At 34.6% G+C, this 20,534-nt stretch overlaps 1 protein-coding gene across 1 annotated transcript in view; it reads right to left on the bottom strand.

Annotated features, from left to right (window-relative positions):
• Positions 1-3,650: 3,650 nt before the first annotated feature.
• Positions 3,651-20,534, bottom strand: part of LOC144967246 (uncharacterized) — a 26,065-nt gene continuing 9,181 nt past the window's right edge. The window contains exon 2 of the mRNA XM_078904267.1: positions 3,651-3,757. Within this exon, the coding sequence (XP_078760393.1) occupies positions 3,651-3,757 (107 nt within the window). The remainder of the gene's footprint in view (positions 3,758-20,534) is intronic.

Genomic DNA, 20,534 nt, shown 5'->3' with positions numbered 1-20,534 from the left:
ATTGCACTGTATAAAAGCTGAAGTTTTGGTTTTAACGTTATAAGTCAGAAATTTAGCGTGATTGGTGACTAGATGGCAATCTCTCACCTTAGCATTGTAAATTTAGGTTACTCGAATCATGCGAGACTGACTAACATGCAACATTTGGAGTGGGTATGAAACAGTGCTATACAAAGAAAGAAAGAAAAATGCAGGGGGAAAAAACATCCCAAAAAATCAGCCTGGCTCGACACACTTTTTTCTTCCAACTTTTTATATATAGCATCTGTGCTGCTCCTTAATTTGTCACTTTGAAATATTTGGAGTGTCGGATAATGGCACAAAAAAGGTTCCTGACAGATGAATTGTACCTTATGAAATAAATGTGCTTTTGGGGTTTTTTTGTGATAAACTTAGAAATTTACCGAGATGTTGAAAAGCGGACGTAGCCTGGTTTAAAGGGGAAAAGTGTGCTTTGATAAATTAAAAGTCAATCGGTCAAGATTAACTACGCGATGAAGAATTTGGGACGAAGATTCATAATTGTTTATTACACTTTCTCTCATTGTTTCAACACCAATAATAAATTTCAAATTCTATGGAAATTTCCAACTTATTATACCCTACGTGTATTAATTTACAAGTTAGATAAGCCATAATTTATTAATGCAAATTCTCACAAACCGGAAATAATACTGGCCATCACAACTCCTATATTAAAACGAGCCATTAATTTTGTTGTTATCACATCTATTCAGAAAGTCATTAGTCTATAGCAATAATACCCAATGCAAATTTCCAGAAGTGGATAAATAAAGTTCGTATTACCTTATCGTATCTTATCTTATCTTATCTTAAAACTATTGTTTGGGGTTAAAATTGTTCCATACAACCAATATTAATTTTTCGCCAACGAGTAGAGAATTATTGGCAAATCTAAAACTGTTAGCAGGTTTGGCAAAACTAAATCGGATGTCGGAAGAGCTAATTTTGAGAGCGAATATAGGTGAAAAAAATCGTTGCCTGCATTATGTTTGTTTTTTGTTTTTTTTTTTTTGTTTTTTTTTTTTGTTTTTTTTTTACTTCATCGTTTATATTATCCATCTACCTACATTCTCACGAAAGGAATTTACAATTTGATGCTGGTAGGTAATTTAATTAATTTTTTTCTGAGCTGTATCGAAGAGTAATAAATGTCTTGTATTTAAAAGCATTTTTCTCCGTTTTTAAAATGCTTGACCCCCTCCATTCAAATATAAATAACTTCCGTCCTAATTGAGATAATTACAATATTCAAACTGCATTTTGTCCAGAAAAGTGCCTCTATTGAAAAGGGAAAAATACGGGATTCTAATTTTTCAGACATCCGACGGGTTTTGCCAGATCACCTCACAAATTACAAAACTATTTTTTTTTTTACAGATTGATATACGAGTAACTTTTAGACTTTTATCACCCGTGGTTCAAATGATTATTTAGAAAATCTTTTTCAACGTAATGATCGGTCCTTAATTTGACACTGGCCGTGAGAATCGCCACCCTACCCGACCCATCAAATTGGTGTCTCAAAAGATTCGTCTCGATCTATGTTAATTTCCACAAAACAGTAGTATATAATATATTAACCATACGAGTGCCTGTTTATAATAGCCCTTATTTCTCCGCAAACATTTCGGGTTCTCCACTAGTTTGTACAATAATATGTGCAAATAGATTCTATATTTTTTCCTCTCTTTCGCACTATTGGTAGGATGCCTACTTGTTTCCATATACGCCTCGTTTGCTAAAAGTGCTATGTCGGCATAATCTCGTTGCTGAACAATTGTAATATATTCGAGACGCGGGGAGAAAGAATTTAATTTCTTTAAGTACGGTAGAAAATCAATATTTCATATTTCTGAATATTTTAATATTACATTCAAGTTTCCGCATTCGGTTCACCCTGAACAACGTGCACGTATTTTCAGGTCTGATAACCGAACGCAATGATTTATGGGCTTGGTTTAACGTTGTTATAATGAACAATGTTTTGCATTAGTTTGAGAATATTATTTACACGACAACAAAGTTCTTCAGGGCCGCTAGACCCATAGAGCCGGAGGAGCTTATCTCTGTTTCTTTAGCATAAAACAAACAATAATAATTGCTACTCTATGGAAAGGACGCCAGTCTATCACTAGTAAGTACTTTCCACCTGATCTAACAGACCCAGCTACACAATCACTGCTGGGTGGACAATGCGAGTGTTCTACCAACTGAACTATCAGAACCTCATTACAACAGAGAGTTCATAACCATATTATTATATACCTATAAGTCCCTACTCGGTAACCCTGATACAACACCGTATAAAGGCAACGGGTAACATGTGATGCTTTCATATCACATATTCAAAAAAAAAAAAAAAAGACGAAGCCAGATACTGTGGACGTTTCGGGTGTCCCATGTATCAGCATAATAGGATGCATCAAACAATACTGACGAATGATATAATCTGATAGTGGCGTTGTTAAGGTGAATGTCATCATCACTATCACGTATTCAAGCTGTTTCTAAAACGAACTAACGAAAATTTAATGATAATTTTGAACTTTGCCTTTAATTTATTAAGATAATCGAATTTGCCTGATTCTACAATATAAATAGAATCTATGCGTTTACTTTCCTCTTGAGAATTTGTTTAAATGGTGATGAAAAAAGGTGATTAAAAAAAATTGAGCATTTATATAGCGCAATATCCACTTAACGTGCTCAATGCGCTTTACAAGGGGTCCCTGGTCAACAGCAACATTTAACATGTAGGACGAGACATGACGCCTGTTAGGCGATATTACAATTTTTCGGACAAAGACAACGCTGTTAACGGCCAGGTACTCATTTACACCTGAGTACGGTGAGAGAATGTGAGTAAAGAGCCTTTTCCAAGGACTCAACTATGCGCCGAGCGAGGCTCGAACCCAGGACCTTCCGATCCGAAAGCGAGTGTCATACCACTAGACCACATAGCCGCATGTTAAATGATCTTTCTTTTTGCTTTGGCGCACATAATTCTACACGTATTTTGGCAACCTAGACAATGCTATGATTAATAAATGACCCATAGCTCATAAGAGGTATTGCTGAAAATTGAATTTATAGTCAAAAATTTTAATAGTCGACGTGGATTAAGTTGATTTGTTTTGTTGAAGAAATTAGTTATGATTTTTAAAGTACCAAAGAAAAAATAAATTCAATTTCAAGTCAGTATCCAGTATCCGGCATCTGGTAAACCCTGAAATATGCCTTTTTCGACGACATTTACTTGAGCTTTTATATAGCGCAATGATTCCTTGGAACACACTCTTTACTCACATTCTCTCACTGTACTCTGGGTAACATAAAAACCTATCCGTTATCAGCGTTGTCTTTGTGGAAGAAAATTGTAAAATTGTCTAACAGGCGTCATGTCTCTTGTAAAGCGATTTGAGCACGTTTTGTGGATATAATTGCTCTATATAAATGCTTAAGTTTATAAAATTAATTGTTAGTACGTAAGCCACTCACTCGACATAATACCATTTTGAGGCGATGGTTGAGGCGATGGGGCGGTCACAAAGCACTCGCTATTTGTAACATGGTATTCATTTACACCCAAAATCACAAGCAATAAATGAATGACTCTCCAGCTTTAACTATTTCATGGTGTCGCCTGGTTTCCCATCAAAATAGGATTTCTTCTGTTGTTTGTGTGGCTCACGCCCAACTGAAGCTGTCAAAGTGAAAACTAAGCTGTCAGAAGCTGTAGATTGTAAAATGTAATGTTGTACACAAATGACTATAAAGTAGGTCCTTTAGAACAATCAGGTCCATGGAACCGGACAATATAAATTTCTTGCTATCCTTTGAATAGAACGCTAGTCTGTCGTAAATTATTTCCTCCAGATCTAACAAACCCACTTCCCCAATCACAGCTGGGTGGACAAATGGGTCAGAAAAAATAAATCTCGACTTTATCCGGGATTGATCTTGTTCCCTTTGCTTGTGAAATAAGTGCTCTACCAACTGAGCCAACGGGATCCTCAAAAATTAATATAACAGCTTTTAAAATACGAACACAATACAAAACATATAACGTTTAGGGATCAAAACCTTTCTTCATCTATTACTCTTCATTTTTATAAATTGAAACTGTTAAAGTAAATTCTTACTCTGCGGATCAAAACCCTTCTTCAGCTATTACTCTTCATTTTTATCAATTGAAACGGTTAGTTAGAGTAAATTCGTACACTGCCTGCGAAGGGCTAAAGTCGTAAGAACAGCCTGACCTCGATTGTTCACAATTGTTATAGGCGATGGCTAAGCGATGCGCGTTCGTTCGTTCGTTCGTCTCCCATTTCGATCATTTACAAAGTCATAAAATCAATCCGCAGGGTGATATCACTGATCATGTGTCGTCATGCTTCCTTCACAAAGACAATCCATTATCCATCCCCACAACAACAAATTGATGAGCATATCCCCCTCACGTCTTAACGTCCTTCACCTTCCAAACACATCGCACACATCAAGCAAAAGTTCCCTTAACCAGTTAACTGCTGTACTCTGGAATATATTTAAAAATTCGTATTTAAAAATTTGGCCAGAAAACTCGTCCTTCAAATATCGATCGACTTAAATGATCCCCATCTTGGCAAAAAAAACCTCTCAAATCTGGGTCTAAAGATGACCTCGCAAAGTCCCAGGATTGAGAATTTTTGCTAAGATTAGGGTCATTTAAGTCGATCAATATTTGAAGGACGAGTTTTCTGGCCAAATTTTTAAATTCGAGTTCTTCCAGAGTACGGCAGTTAATGGGTTAAATATGAAAACGTTTCGGCACATTTGTGACGCACTGTGTCGACTTGGTATCATCAGATTTTAAAAATGCGTCTAGAATAAAAACAATAAATTATGGTCAGAATGACTGATACAAGGCTGCTAGAAGCTGCTTACTGTAAAAAATTATAAACAAAAATGAAAATAACACCCTCAAAAAAAAAAACAAAGAACAAAATACCAAACGGGGAATGTTTAGTTCTCAAAAATCTTATTTAGCCAAAACAACAACAAAGAATGAATTAAAACCTTATTAATACATTACTTAAAATCCTAGATAGACGGCCGATATGAAATAAATATAGTAGTAGTAGTAGGAATAATAATAATAATAATAATAATAATAATAATAATAATAATAATAATAATAATAATAATAGTAGTAGTAGTAGTAATAATAATAATAATAATAATAACAATAATAATAATAATAATAATAATAATAATAATGATAATAATGATGATAATAATAATAATAATAATAATAATAATAATAATAATAATAATAATAATAATATAATAATAATAATAATAATAATAATAATAATAATAATAATAATAATAATAATAATAATATAATAATAATAATAAATAATAATAATAATGACAATGATGATAATAAGAATAATAAGATCTCTGGCCGTCTATCTGTGTTTTTAAGTTATGTTTTTATGTTTTAATTGTTTTTTATTGTTGGCTGAGGAAGGTATTTGAGCCCGATTTGTTCCATATTTGGTATTTTGTTATATTTTTAAAGCTTTTATAATCATGTTTGGTCAATAAATGAACAAATTTTATGTTTTTGACGGACAAGAGAAAAACCCTACTTTCATCAGTGGAAATAATTATTTAAATTTTAAATGTTAAAAGGAACGTTTAAGATAAACATCAGATTCGCTGAAACGCAATACTGTTTTGGGACGAATGGTAAATTTTGTCACATAATAATAGCTTTTAAAGTTCGGAGATTACTATTAATTTTATTTTATCTTTAATATTGAATGTGATCTGCTTTGCTAAATTGTTTTGGATATTGCGCGCGTGTGTGTGTGTGTGTGGGTGTGTGTGTGTGTGAATGTGTGTGTGTGTGGTTTTGTTTGTTTTGATTTGCTTTGTTTGTTTGTTTTTTACTTTATGGGGCGGGGGGGGGTTGTTTTGTTTTGGTAGGAGAATTGTTTTTGTTCTGTTTAGTTTTATTTTGTGTTTTCCGTTTTTCTTTTGCTTCGCTTTGTTGTGTTTTTTTGTTTTTTTTTTTCTTTTTTTTTGGTTTTTGTTTTGTTTTGTTTTGTTTTGTTTTAGCTTAGTCTTTTTTCTAGCTTTATTTGTTCTAAATTGTTTTTCTTCCCTTTAGTTGTTTTGCTAACTTTTTGTTGCTTCGTTTTAGTTTATCTTATCATGGGTCGTTTTGATGTGGGAATTCTAAAGAGTTTATTTTATTTCATATTTTTTTATCCTCCCCATTTTGTTTCTTTCTTTTTCCCGGATTTATTTGACTTTACAACATCTGAATTTTTAAATGTTTGTTTCCAGCTCTTTATTTCTATTCTTTATCGCTATTTATCTCTCAATCAATCAGTGTGCATTTGATATCGTCATCATCATGATCATCATCGCCACCACTATTTCCAAACCTAATATAAAAACGAACCCCAACCATTATCAGTATCATTTCATCGACATGCCTCCGTCACACACACACACACTCACACACACACACATATACACGCACATACACACACACACACACACACAACACGATCTGCCGTCAATTAATTCCTCCTCCTATCAACCATTCAATTATTACCATTAATAATATTAGCGAGCCTGAATCCAAACCTTACATCAATGTCGTTTTCATTTTAAAATTCATGGGGTCTATTTTAAAATTAATCTTTGAAGGCAAAAAGAAATACAGAAATATTTTTGTTTCTAGCTTTATGAATGTATTTAGAATTTTTACAATTCAATTCAATTCAAAGATTTATTTTTAGGCAATTACCAATACAACTCATATATGAAAATAATATTATTTCCAATCAACAAATCAAAGTAAGTAAAATCAATAATAAATCAAAGCAAACAATAATAATAATAATAATAATAATAATAATAATAATATATAATAATAATAATAAAATAATAATAATAATAATAATAATAATAATAATAATAATAATAATAATAATAATAATAATAATAATAATAATAATAATAATAATAATAATAATAATAATAATAATAATAATAATAATAATAATAATAATAATAATAATAATAATAATAATAATAATAATAATAATAATAATAATAATAATATAACAAAATTATTTTAAAATTCAATTAATAGATTAATTACAGCGTAAGTGTTGAAAAACATTAATGATATAAGTCCATTAAATGAACAAGTGAAAACATATGCAACCGTGACATTTTCTGGATCAAAACCCACTTTGGTCAACAATAAAATCTACTAAAGAATAGCTTGATTATATTCTGACAAAAACTAATTATTGGAACAATGATACGCGTAATTACGACGCTCGGAATGCTTTAAGGTCATATTGATATTTTGCAATTTTGAGAAGTTAATGAATAAATAAATGAACGTGTTTGCTGGTCGCAAAATCCCCTAAAATTAATCAAAGCTCTTTACAACTTATCCCAAGTTAACCGCAACACTTTGTATGCAGGACGAGACATGACGCCAAGAAAACACGATTACAATTATTGTTTTCGATAGAGACAACGCTTTTGTCGGGTACGGACTCATTTTACACTTGTGTGCCGTGACAGATTGTGAGTAAAGAGTCTTTTCAAAGACTCACCTTGCAATATCCTAAGTGCAACTCGAACCTTGCAGTTCCCTTATGGAGTGTCATACCATAAGACCACAAAGCAGATGATAGAATTGAGTAGAATAGCCATTGGTTTCATCAAGCTGACTTTCTCCCATTGAACCAAAAAGTAGACCTTCAGAGCTATAATGCCCATGGAGACGACATTTATCCCGGTTTCTATAGCGCTAAACCGACAAAAGCAATTGCTAGCTATCATTTCAATAGGATTCTAATTCTCAGTGTAATTTTCGCTACATCAAAATTGACCCAACTACCCAATCACTGCATCGTGAATAATATGGAAGGAAAATCCAATAAAAATCTCAACTTCACCAGGGATCGAACCAGCTCCCTTTGGCTGTGAAGCGAGCACCCTATCAACTGAGCTATTAGAACCCACATTCCCTTTGAATTAAGTTATAGAATGGTTCCAAAAGTCTCCAAAAGAAATTGGACAGGAACAACTCTCTGCAAGCAACACGGATTAACGGGCCGTTAAGATCACTCGCGTATTGCTTGAGGATGACCTCAGTTTAGTTTATGGACACTTCATTTTCTATCAAATCAAAATTGATCCAATTGTTTGTCTTGTAGTTTTCACAAAGATCTTGGGATGTTTTCTTTTTCTTTTTCGTTCTTTCTTACTTTGTCTAGCACTGTTTCATACACACGTTTTCAGATTTTTATTATATACCAGTGCCTGCTCCTTAATTTCTCAATTTGACGTGTTCACAAAAATAAACAAGTTTGCTGTTTCCTTGGTGAAAAGGGTAAGATCAGATTATGATAGTCAGGGTTTAGTAAGCCTCCGCGCCTAAAGGTTAAACAGAGTGATTGATTGATTAAAGCATGTTGACCCAAAGTCAGTATTTCAGAATCAAAATTAAAGGGTTTTAATTGAATATTCCTTGTTGCCCTTCATTTTGCCATCAAATCAAATAATATCAAATACCTCTTTCTGTAATAAAAATTTACACTACAGTTTCCCGAAATCAAATCAAATATTGAAGCACCCAAGTCGTCACACCAGCTTCAAAATCAACATAGTCTTAGACCAATCAATTCAATTTGTTTCATTCTATTTTAACACCGTGTTATTTTAGACGTTAAAGTCATGAGTTCAATGTTATTGAATTAATTCAAGTAATGTCAGCGTTATTTGCTTATCACATTAAGAATTCTTTTCATCTTTTTTCTTTGCTTTATATATGTTTCTGTCCCTTATCTCCCCGTCATTACATTCTATTGATGAGTGTATCCAATTAAAACAAGGGCACATCCATCAAAGCCAATGAGCAGCGTGTGCCTCTCGACAAAGTTAACAGAATTAGTCAGGAGCGTGCAGCAACAAAGAATCACAACGCCACAGCTCGTATCATCTATCAGCCCACTTTATCAAACTCACCCTCCGCCCCTGATGACAGCAGCTTTGACTTATTATGGCAAAACGCCGGTTGACATTTTTGCCAAAATAAAGCCCAAAAACTATGATGTCACACAGGCCGATCAAAATAACCCGCAGCCAGTCCAATAAAGACTTTTAAACCCTAGTCTTCAAAGAATTATTTATGTCAGTCTTAGGTCGTTATTATTTATACATATAATGTGAGGTAGTTTTTTTTTTTGTGGTTTTTTTTTTTTTTTTGGTGCTAAAATGTTTAAAACATTGTTTTATAAGGGTACGTCAACAGCTGTTCCCAACAATTGGACAAAATCAATACAAAACTAGCAGTTAACGGAAATAGGTGGTGCTGTACAGTCGTAGAAAGTATGAAGGAAGAAACATAAACTTGCCTCTCAAATGGGGATCAAGCCGGTGACAACAGAGTATGGTTAGATTGAAAGGCAAGGGTGACTGGTGGTGACAAAAAAGGACAGAGGGGTAGAGGTAAATGTATTCATTATTTAAAATGAAGACAAATAGAAGAAATTAACTTTCCAGCAACGGGACTTAGAAAGGTGGGAATTAGAAGAGATGCTTCAATGAAAGATTGATACGCTTTGACAAGTTGAGCGTCTTCTTAATCAGTCAATATTTGAAATAAAACATTTTTTACCAAAATGGAAAAATTGTGTTTTGTCAAAGCATGGCAGTAGAGAAAGAATACATAGATGCACCGGGTTTTTTTTTTTTAAGTACCATGTCACAGAATTGATGTATTAGCAATGAATTGCTTTGCCCTCTAGGCCGAGAGAAAAATGATTCAATGAAGTGAATTAGATATCTTTTTTCACCTAAATGTTCCATTTTTTGGTGGGTCTTTTTTTGTTTTGTTTTTTGTTGGGGTTTTTTTTTGTTTTGTTTTTTTGTTGTTTTTTTTTTTGGTTTTTTTTGGGTTTTTTTTTTTTTTTTTTTGAGCAATCTCTAAATTTTTGACATTGCTAACTGAGGTAATACATTGAGTAAAAGAGAGAGAGAAAGGAAGAGAGAGTGGAGAGAGAGAGAGAGAGAGAGAGAGAGAGAGAGAGAGAGTGAGAGAGAGAGAGAGAGAAAGAATGAGAGACAGTGAGACAGAGAGATAAAGAGAGAGAGAGAGAGAGAGAGAGAGAGAAAGAGAGAGAGAGAGAGACCGTACAATTATTGAATAATACAGTTTGTATTAAAGAGCGGGTGCGTTGTAAGAAACGCAGCTGTCAATAAAGGAATCTTCAATTCAAAGGCTATTAGTTAAATGCTAATCTCGACAACTGTTAATGTTTGGTCTGGGACGGATTTATAAATCCAACAAATATAACGTTGACAAGTTGTTGACTTAAACCAGCTGACTTGAGTATATAAACACTGGAACAGCTCTGTATTATATATTATATATTAAAAACAACAAATGACTATCTCTCTCTCTCTCTCTCTCTCTTTTTTTTTTTTTTCTCTCTCACTCACACTCTCTCTAATTTTTATTTATTTATATATCTTATATATATATATATATATATATTATATATATATATATATATATATATATATATAATATATATATATATATATATATATATATAATATATATATATATTATATATATATATATAGAGAGAGAGAGAGAGAGAGAGAGAGAGAGACATATATATCTAGTTCAATATTACTTTCCAATTCTTTATCTTTTTCTCTTACTTATCTCTAAATCTCTCTTTATTTTCTCGCCACCCACCCTCTCTTACTCTTCCCCCCCCCCTCTCTCTCTCTCTCTCTCTCTCTCTCTCTCTCTCTTATATATATATATATATATATATATATATATATATATATATATATTATATATATATATAATGTATATATATATATTATATATATATATATATATATATATATATATATATATATATATATATCTTTTTCTCCTCTAGTTCTTTATAAACCATTGATCTATTCATTGCCTAATTTTTTTTATCAATCTATCAATCTGTATCTCTTCCATTTGCATCTTTCCCACAAACCCTAACGTGCATCTTTGCCTATCGGTCTTGTTTTCCGTGTCCCCAGCTATCCACCTATCTGTCTGCCTCCCTACTATTTTGTCATCAATATTTACAAACTATTTGTTCATCGATTAATTGTTTTGTCTGTTTTACAAATTTTTGTCTTTATTTAAGAAAGGGATTTAACGAGCATCGTAATCTGCTAATGCACTTCACGACATTGCTTGTATTTCATCAAAGTCGCATTGTAAAATGTTTGGAATTCATTCACATGGATTACCGATTAGGAAACCATTTGAATTGAATCTACAAATGTGATGAGGGATGAAAGCGTCCCGTCCATAAATCTAAAATATTCCAGCACCAAAGCATAACTAATAATTCTGTTAAAAGGCACTTAAATCCTGGAGTTTATACCGGTTGAGTACAAATGTAATCAGTAATCGATAGCTTTTCACTGCCATCTCGTCCTCGTCTGTAATTGAGCGTGACTGCATGCACTAACGGCATGGACATTAACACTTGAGCTGGGGAGGTAATCGACTATCGCAATTAATTGTAATACTAGCAGCAGATTGCCCGCAGGCTCGACGATATATCATGGTTAGTATTTTACGATGATTTTAGCACCGTCGCCTCCCGGCGGCACCGACTTAATGCATTATTTAGTGAAGGAGTCTAAGACTGTGCCATTTACTTGATGAGATTGAGCAGATATTATAATAAAAATAATCATACCCCCTAACCATTGTAAAGGTTGGGTGACCATTATACATGGATTTTGCTTGGGGTTTTTTTTTTGTGTTATGTTTTGTTTTCGTTTGATTAGTTTGGTTTGTTTTTCTTACCTTTTAAAAATATTTTTCTTCTAACATTTTATTTCAATATCAGCAGTCCTTTTTTCTGCATTGCAACAAAAGTATGCTTCGCATTGAAACCACACTAATCGTAGCCATTGTAAGTACATTTCTAAACTTGAGCTTTTTAAACAATATATGTAGCGAAAAATAATCTAAACGTCTAAAGGGGCTTTGCAAAGGGTACCTAGCCAACAGCAACACTTAACATGCCTGTTTGGCGATGTTACAATTATTCGGACAAGAGACAACGCTGTTAACGCCCGGGTACTCATTTTACACCTGAGCACGGTGAGGGAATGTGAGAAAAGAGCCTTCTCCAAGGACTCAACAATGCGCCACTCGTGACTCGAACCCAGGACCTTCTGATCATAAGGCGAGTGGCATTTGAAAAAAATCCTGAGGTATATTGTTCCATCCCAAACTGAGCATGTTCGCTAATTCCTCCACATTGTTGATATAGTGATATCGTACTCGCTTCCACAATTCATCACAAGTGTGCCCAATTCGATTCATACAGAGCAAGTTCGCGGGCCAATCCAAATGATAACATTGTGGTTGCATTAAAAACTTCATGGACACTTTTGCGTATCGGGTGTATCATTGTCATAATGGAGGAAACGACAGTCCTCATTGGTGTTGAACAATAGGACATTTCTTTACCGGTAGATTTATTCCGCGTAAATGTTTGCAGTCATATTTCGTCGAAACACACGGAGTTGACTTCAGTGGTGGTATGCGAATCTACCCAACTCATAAACACTCTCTCCTTCATATCTGTTATGTTGACGGGTGTTTCTTTTTTACGAAACCCGCCGAAACTCGCCGAAACCCGACAAATTTATGGGAAGTATGCAGCAGTGGGAGTGGACATGGGACTCGGGGAAGTGTGTACCATTGGGAAGTGAATCTGGGACTGGATTTTGACGGATTTCGTAAAAAGAAACTCTGTATGTTGACTAATGCAAGCCTGAGCAAATCGTTCATTCGTGCGACATCAGACTGTAATCGGATGACCGACATGCGACACGTTGAACCAACTTTCATTAGGGAAAAGTATAGGCCTCCATTTCTCTGACAGACAACGAAGCCCCTGCTCACACCGTAACCTTCGAAAACACATTGGCTGACACTGTCCAACAAATGACATCATAAGACAAGTCTTTGGCCATAAAAAAACAAAATCAAATTGAGTTGTATTCAATAGTTCAACAAATGGAATCACTTGTTTCCTTGAGCTCTTCTGACAACTCGAAAGACGCTGCACAAACCTAAAAAATGACGTCAAACTAAAAGGTTCTAGTATCGGGCTATAAGTTAATAATGGCTACGCTCACACTAATCTGTCTGTCCCATGAAGTGATATGATAGCATGGCCAATGATAGTCCTGTTTGTCAGTCTCTTCACATAATGACGTCGGCGAACACTTATTGTTCTTCTTGTTGTTCTTCTTGTTGTTCTTGTTGTTGCAGCAGTAGTAGTAGTAGTAGAAGTAGTAGTAGTAGTAGTAGTAGTAGTAGTAGTAGTAGTAGTAGTAGTAGTAGTAGTAGTAGTGGTAGTAGAATAGTAGTAGTAGTAGTAGTATTTAGTAGTAGTAGTAGTGTAGTAGTAGTAGTAGTAGTAGTAGTAGTAGTAGTAGTAGTAGTAGTAGTAGAAGTAGTAGTAGTAGTAGTAGTAGTAGTAGTAGTAGTAGTAGTAGTAGTAGTAGTAGTAGTAGTAGTAGTAGATGGGAGATAAGGAGGATGAGGGTGAGAGGGTGGAGGAGAGGAAGAAGAAGAAAAAGATGATGATGATGATGAATATGATGATGATGATGATGATGATGATGAATATGATGATGATGATGATGATGATGATAATGATGATGATGGTGGTGGTGGTGGTGGTGGTGGTGATGATGATGATGATGATAATGATGATGATGATGATGATAATGATGATGATGATGATGATGATGATGATGATGATGATAATGATGAAGAAGAAGAAGAAGAAGAAAAAGAGGAGCAGGATGATGAGAAGAAGAAGAAGAAGAAGAAGGAGGAGGAGGATGAGGAGAAGGAGGAGGAGCAGGAGGAGGCGAATGAGAAGGAGGAGAAGGGGAGAAAAAAGCTAGCATTTTCGTCATCTCATTTTTGAAAAATTACTGTTTAAATGTAAGATATCCATTTAGAATAAAGATACCTCGTTTTATATGTCTTGCACTGGAATTTTATGAGGATGACCTCAAGTTAAGTTGGCATCAGATGAAAATCCTTTCGAGTAAAACATCAAGCAATAGATTCGCTTAGAAACTCTTTGATTATGGCCTATTAATCATTGTTGGATTGAAAAGCCCTGATGATGAGTAACAATGATAATGTTCGTGGTCATATTGGATTGGCAAAACTATAAATTATCTCTTTAGCCTTGGGATTTTAAAGTCGTTGCAAGTAATTTTGAAATCATGATATCAATGGAGACGAATTATTCTCTTCTAATGTGGTAGTAAATTGTTAATTTCTACCCGCCGTTTGCATAAGATTAAGTTATTTTGTAAGTTGCTTTCCGACATATTAATTCAGAAAAGTGAGTGGAGCAGGCACTTATGTTGATAATAACAGAAGATGAAGTGAGTAGAAAATAAAATTTCGCGGCGATGGGGGCTCGAACCCGCGACCTTAGTGGTACGACAACTCCGCCAGACAGTGAGAGGGACACTATGCAGTCGACCCAACCACCACTCCAAAATTAGTTCCAACAACTAGAAATGGATTCGAACAAAAGTTGCTTCTGATCTTCTGCCTGAGCCCCCTAACATACTGGATGAAATTATTGTAATTCTATATAGGGTGCGAGAGAAAAAACTGGAAAAATTGCGACGTTGTTTCAATGCAACGAACAAATCAGAAAAAAAGTCGAAAATTTGCAAGGAACAAGAACAATACCTAAAGTTGATACTTGCTAAGTTTGATTAAAGATATGATTGATTAAGAATATATGCTGGTTATACCAACGTCGAATAAAAATTACGAAATCGAAAGCTTCCAAATTTGCGTCTTGTTTTTATCTGTGTCGTGTGATTAACGTAGAAATTTACCCCGTTTCGTTGAAAACCTAATGGCCTATTGGGATAGCTTCTAGAATAAGTTTTATAATTTTCAATACGACGCAGAAATTATATTTGATTTGTTTCTAAAGATTAAATGGTCTCCAATAAGTCCTGACAGTTTATAAGAGTCGTACGACGTTTTTCACAGAAGCAAAGCTTAAGAGTCAGTTCAAATTTCATGGAATCGAATCATTATCGAAGACATAAGAAAATCAATTGGATTTTGGAAAAAAGGGCTACGCACAGTCATTTGAGAATTACCTTAAAATATTCGGCATGGCAAATTTGTGGTGTATCACTAAAACAATCGGCAAATGAAATCGGCAAATATTTCTAAATAATTTTTTTTTGTTGTTGAAATTTTGTGTAGTCTAAATTTTTTATATAGAGCAATATCCACTAAATGTGCTCAAAACGCTTTACAAGGGATCCCTGGTCAACAGCAACTTTTAACATGTAGGACGGGACATAACGCCTGTTAGGCGATATTACAATTTTTCGGACAAAGACAACGCTGTTAACGGCCAGGTACTCAGTTTACACCTGAGTACGATGAGAGAATGTGAGTAAAGAGCCTTTTCCAAGGACTCAACTATGCGCCGAGCGAGACTCGAACCCAGGACACTCCGATCCGAAAGCGAGTGTTATATCACTGGACCACATAGTCTACATAACAAATTGGTTTGATTATGGTGAAATTTCAGACTTGCATCTGTTCCTGTCCGGAGGTACAGGCTTCTAAACGTTTTTTTTCTAGTACCAGATATTTATATACTTTCTTGCTTTGTTATTGAGAAATGTATCTGTTTGTTTTTTTTTATTACTTTTTTCCTACTTCTTTATTCATTTTATGATAAAATCGCCATTCTAGTGTCTTCATCACCTTTATGTCTTTATTGGTAATCTCTTTCGGAGTAGTTTCAACAATCCTATGGTCGGAGTATTAACTGGCAATTATCAAGTCAAATCCTAATTCATCATAATGTATTAAATCAGAGGATCCATTCACATCATTCGAGTAATCATAATGACAATCTCTTCATCGTTAGACGATTCCATGATATCGCCCAGCCCTAACATCAGCCATGCGAATCGATTCCATGAAGCGAAACGGAAATGAGAGACGACAGTTTCCTCCGACTCAGCATGCTTTGTTTACAATCCCAAATGTCCACAAAGAAGGAAGGAAATTATTTTCAGTAACATGATGTCATGTTGATCAAAATAATTACCGGAATATTTCCCGAATCGATGGATAATAATATGAATGGCTTGACATACCGCACGGCTTCAGGGCGAAAATTATACCAATTATTCAAAAATAACGTTTACTTTTCTCTCCTTAATTTCTTTTTCTCAATGTTGTCATCTGTTTTTTCTTGCTCTCTGGTACTTTTGAGTTTTAAAACTCTTTTATCTGCCATAAAGAAAGTGAGGGATATTATCTTTAATTCTTTGTTGCACGTAGATCTGAGAATTAAATTGGTCTTGCTCGACGTGCACTTATTTGAAAGTCTGTTAGCCCAATTCTTTATGGGCTCATTGTTGTAATGAAAATCTCAAAAACAAGAACGCAAAATATTGGTTCGATGTTGAACAAGGCCCATAATCGGGTTCGGATGTCAGACCTGCATATATGCCTACCATCGGTCTTGCTGTTTATATTAACATACAGAAGCAACTCAGACATATTATTACAACTTTAGTTCCACCCCACCCCCACCCGACCGTGTTCCCTGTTCCCTATTTGGACTAGTCCCCTTTGTCTTGATGCTTTTAGATTCAGATCGACTTTTCCTCTATCATCCTCTTTTTTTTCATTGGCGCTGAAACGACCTAATAGTATCTTAATGGCCGTAAAATCCATAAATACAAACAAGGCTATTTCACGAACGCCATGTTTGAGAGTTTTTGCCAAGATTAGGATCATTTTAATCGATCGATATTTGAAGGATGAGTTTTTTTGCCAAAATTTGAAATATGTGGTTGTTTGTTTATTCAAAGTACCACAGTATATGTCTCAATTTAACACCGTGCGGTTATGTGGTCTAGTGGTATGACACTCGCTTTCGGATTGGAAGGTCCTGGGTTCGAACCTCGCTCGGCACATAAAGTTTAGCCTTGGAAAAGGCTCCTTGCTCACATTCTCTCACCGTACTCAGGTGTAAAATGTGTACTTGGCCATTAACAGAGATGTCTCTGTCCGAAAAAATTGTCTCCTAACGGGCGCCATGTCCCTTTCTACATGTTAAATACTGCTGTTGGCCAGGGGCCCTTGTAAAGCGCTTTGAGCACGTTTAGTGGATATTGCCCTATATAAAGGCCCCAAAAAATCTCAACAAAAACAAGTAGGCCAAGTCTTATAGTTTTAAGTATAATATTTCATATTTTTTTCACATCTTAATCATCCCGACATGATAGCCTTTTCAAGCAATGGGTCCCATATCTTTCTTTTACTCGAATTGAGGTAAAATACTTATGACATCCGCCAGCCAATATAACGTACCAATACACAAAACTATGTGTAACCTTAAACATTTATAGTTTGATGGATAGAAGAAGCTAATGAGAACTAATCATGAAAATGGCTGTCTAAAATCAATTACAAAGAGCTTAATGACGGCTAACTAGTCCCATCTATAGTCTGATTGATACAATTTAATCAGAAGTAATCACCAACATGGCTGAAAACAATAACAAATATCTGCGTGACGTCAATTTCGTTCCTTCTATAGAATATGTGGGTCATTAGACTTGTAAGCCTACTTGAAAAACGATAAATAAAGAGATGGTTACGATGACTTTATTCAGAGTTATTGATCACAGACTTTGTTTGCATTAATATTCATTGATCCAATCTCGGTGATATATCATAATGTTATGATTGAATGCGTGACTCATTATAACCGTGTTCTCATTTCTATCGTATTAGCACAATAATATGTAATGTATTCGTGGTCAGGTCACCTGGCTTTGATAATAACAGGATTCCTTTACTCTCGACATAATATTATTGTTATTGTGTAACATTGGCTTAATTTTGCGACTTAAGGCTTGTCATTTTCATCAGTATAGATATGTTTACATCATCATCATCATCATCATCATCATCATCATTATTATCGTCATCATTATCATCATCGTCATCGTCGTGGTCATCATCTTCATCACTATCATTATCACTGCATTATTATATGTTTACTACCATCATCATCGTCATCATCATTATCTGTATCATGATTATCACTACCACCATCACCATCGCCATCACTACCACTATCATCATCATCATCATCATCATCATCATCATCATCATCATCATCATCATCATCATCATCATTATTATTATTATTATCATCATCATTATCATCATTGCCATCGTCGTAGTCATCATCTTCATCACTATCATCATCACTGCATTATTATATGTTTACTACCATCATCATCGTCATCATCATTATCTGTATCATCATTATCACTACCACCATCACCATCGCCATCACTACCACTATCATCGTCATCATCATCATCATCATCATCATCATCATCATCATCATCATCATCATCGTCGTCGTCATCACCATCATCATCATTATTATCATCAACATTATCATCATTGTCATCGTCGTAGTCATCATCTTCATCACTATCATTATCACTGCATTATTATATGTTTACTACCATCATCATCGTCATCATCATTATCTGTATCATCATTATCACTACCACCATCACCATCGCCATCACTACCACTATCATCGTCATCATCATCATCATCATCATCATCATCATCATCATCATCATCATCATCATCATCATCATCATCGTCGTCGTCGTCGTCATCACCATCATCACCATCATCATCATTATTATCATCAACATTATCATCATTGTCATCGTCGTAGTCATCATCTTCATCACTATCATTATCACTGCATTATTATATGTTTACTACCATCATCATCGTCATCATCATTATCTGTATCATCATTATCACTACCACCATCACCATCGCCATCACTACCACTATCATCGTCATCATCATCATCATCATCATCATCATCATCATCATCATCATCATCATCATCTTCATCATCATCTTCTTCGTCGCCCTTCAAAGTCGCAGATACTTGAAAAACACCAACCATTGAACCGTTCCGATATGATTTGATAAAGACCATCAAGGAGTCGGACTTATTATATTAGTCATGTCATGATAGGAAGAGAGTGTTTTAACTCTCTCCTTATCGACCCCATTTTCCGGATTTCCCCCAAAACTTCACCTCCAACCTATACAAACATAGATTTATTTCACTCAAACACAAAAGCTGTTAGTTCTTGCTATAGGTACATTTTTTTTGCTAAACGAGCTCTTCAACACAATGTTAATATACTTTAACTAGACGTCTATAACAAACATTTTTGTTCAAATATTATGATGTTCCAAAGAAATCAGAATGAGAAAAATGTTGGCTTTATCGTAACGAATATGACATTTTCCTATGGGTGGTAAGGAGGGGATTAATATCATTCGCTTCAGACCTATAGAACTCTTAGATAATACTTAAATAAAGTTAGGTTAAGAATAAAGTTTGAGCATGTTTGATGTATTTTAATATGATGAAGATTAAAACAAAAACAGAAAAATCAATAAATTTGCAATGCTTACTGTGGGTTATCCATGTCTATGTTGTATCAAATATCACTGCGATCTTGCTAATTTATATATAGCTACAATTGAGTCCTACAAAAGCCACTAATAAATATATATTCCTATCATTTGCATGTCATGATTTTCATTTAAAAACACGAGCATTTATAAAGTGCAATATCCACTAAAAGTGCTCAAAAGGTTTTACAAAGGGTCGCTAGCCAACAGCAACACATATTATTTAAGACGAGACATGACGCATTTTAGGCGATATTACACTTTTTTCTGACAAAATCAACGCTGTAAAATTCCTTTTACTCATATCACACCTGAGTTCGGTGAGAGAATGTGAGTAAAGTGTCTTTTTCATGACTCAACTATGCGCCGTTCAGAGCGGCACTCGAACCCAGGACGTTCCGAACCAAAAGCGAGTGTCATACCACAAATCGCAAAATGAATAGAAAGAGGGCGGCTATGAACACAATAAAATGTACTTATACTACGTATGTAGAAATTCCAACCCCCCCCCCCCCCCCCCCCCACCCCTCCTCCCAAAACAAAAACCCTGATAAATATTAATGGACACTTCAAAACAAATCTAAAGTGTTATTATGGTTGAAAAAACTTCTTGACAATTTTCAATGAAGGTGAAGCTAAATGAGGATTGGGGAGATAGCTGCTCCTCAATATACAACCTTAATTCTTTCACTTCCTTTGATTGCAAGACCGTCACTTTGTTGTCTACTTTTGGCACATGCGATTTTTTGTGTTCCATTTTACTTCAACAAGACTATTAACTCCCAATTATCTCTCTTGGACAATATGAATGGTTCCGGTGGAGGTCATCCTT

Source organism: Berghia stephanieae, chromosome 1 (assembly GCF_034508935.2).
Source record: "Berghia stephanieae isolate SIO BIC M18660-M18661 chromosome 1, UCSD_Bste_1.3, whole genome shotgun sequence".
NCBI classification, from domain to species: Eukaryota; Metazoa; Mollusca; class Gastropoda; order Nudibranchia; family Aeolidiidae; genus Berghia; species Berghia stephanieae.
The sequence above is the reverse complement of the archived record's forward strand: the minus strand, read 5'-3'. Positions and strand labels throughout refer to the sequence as shown.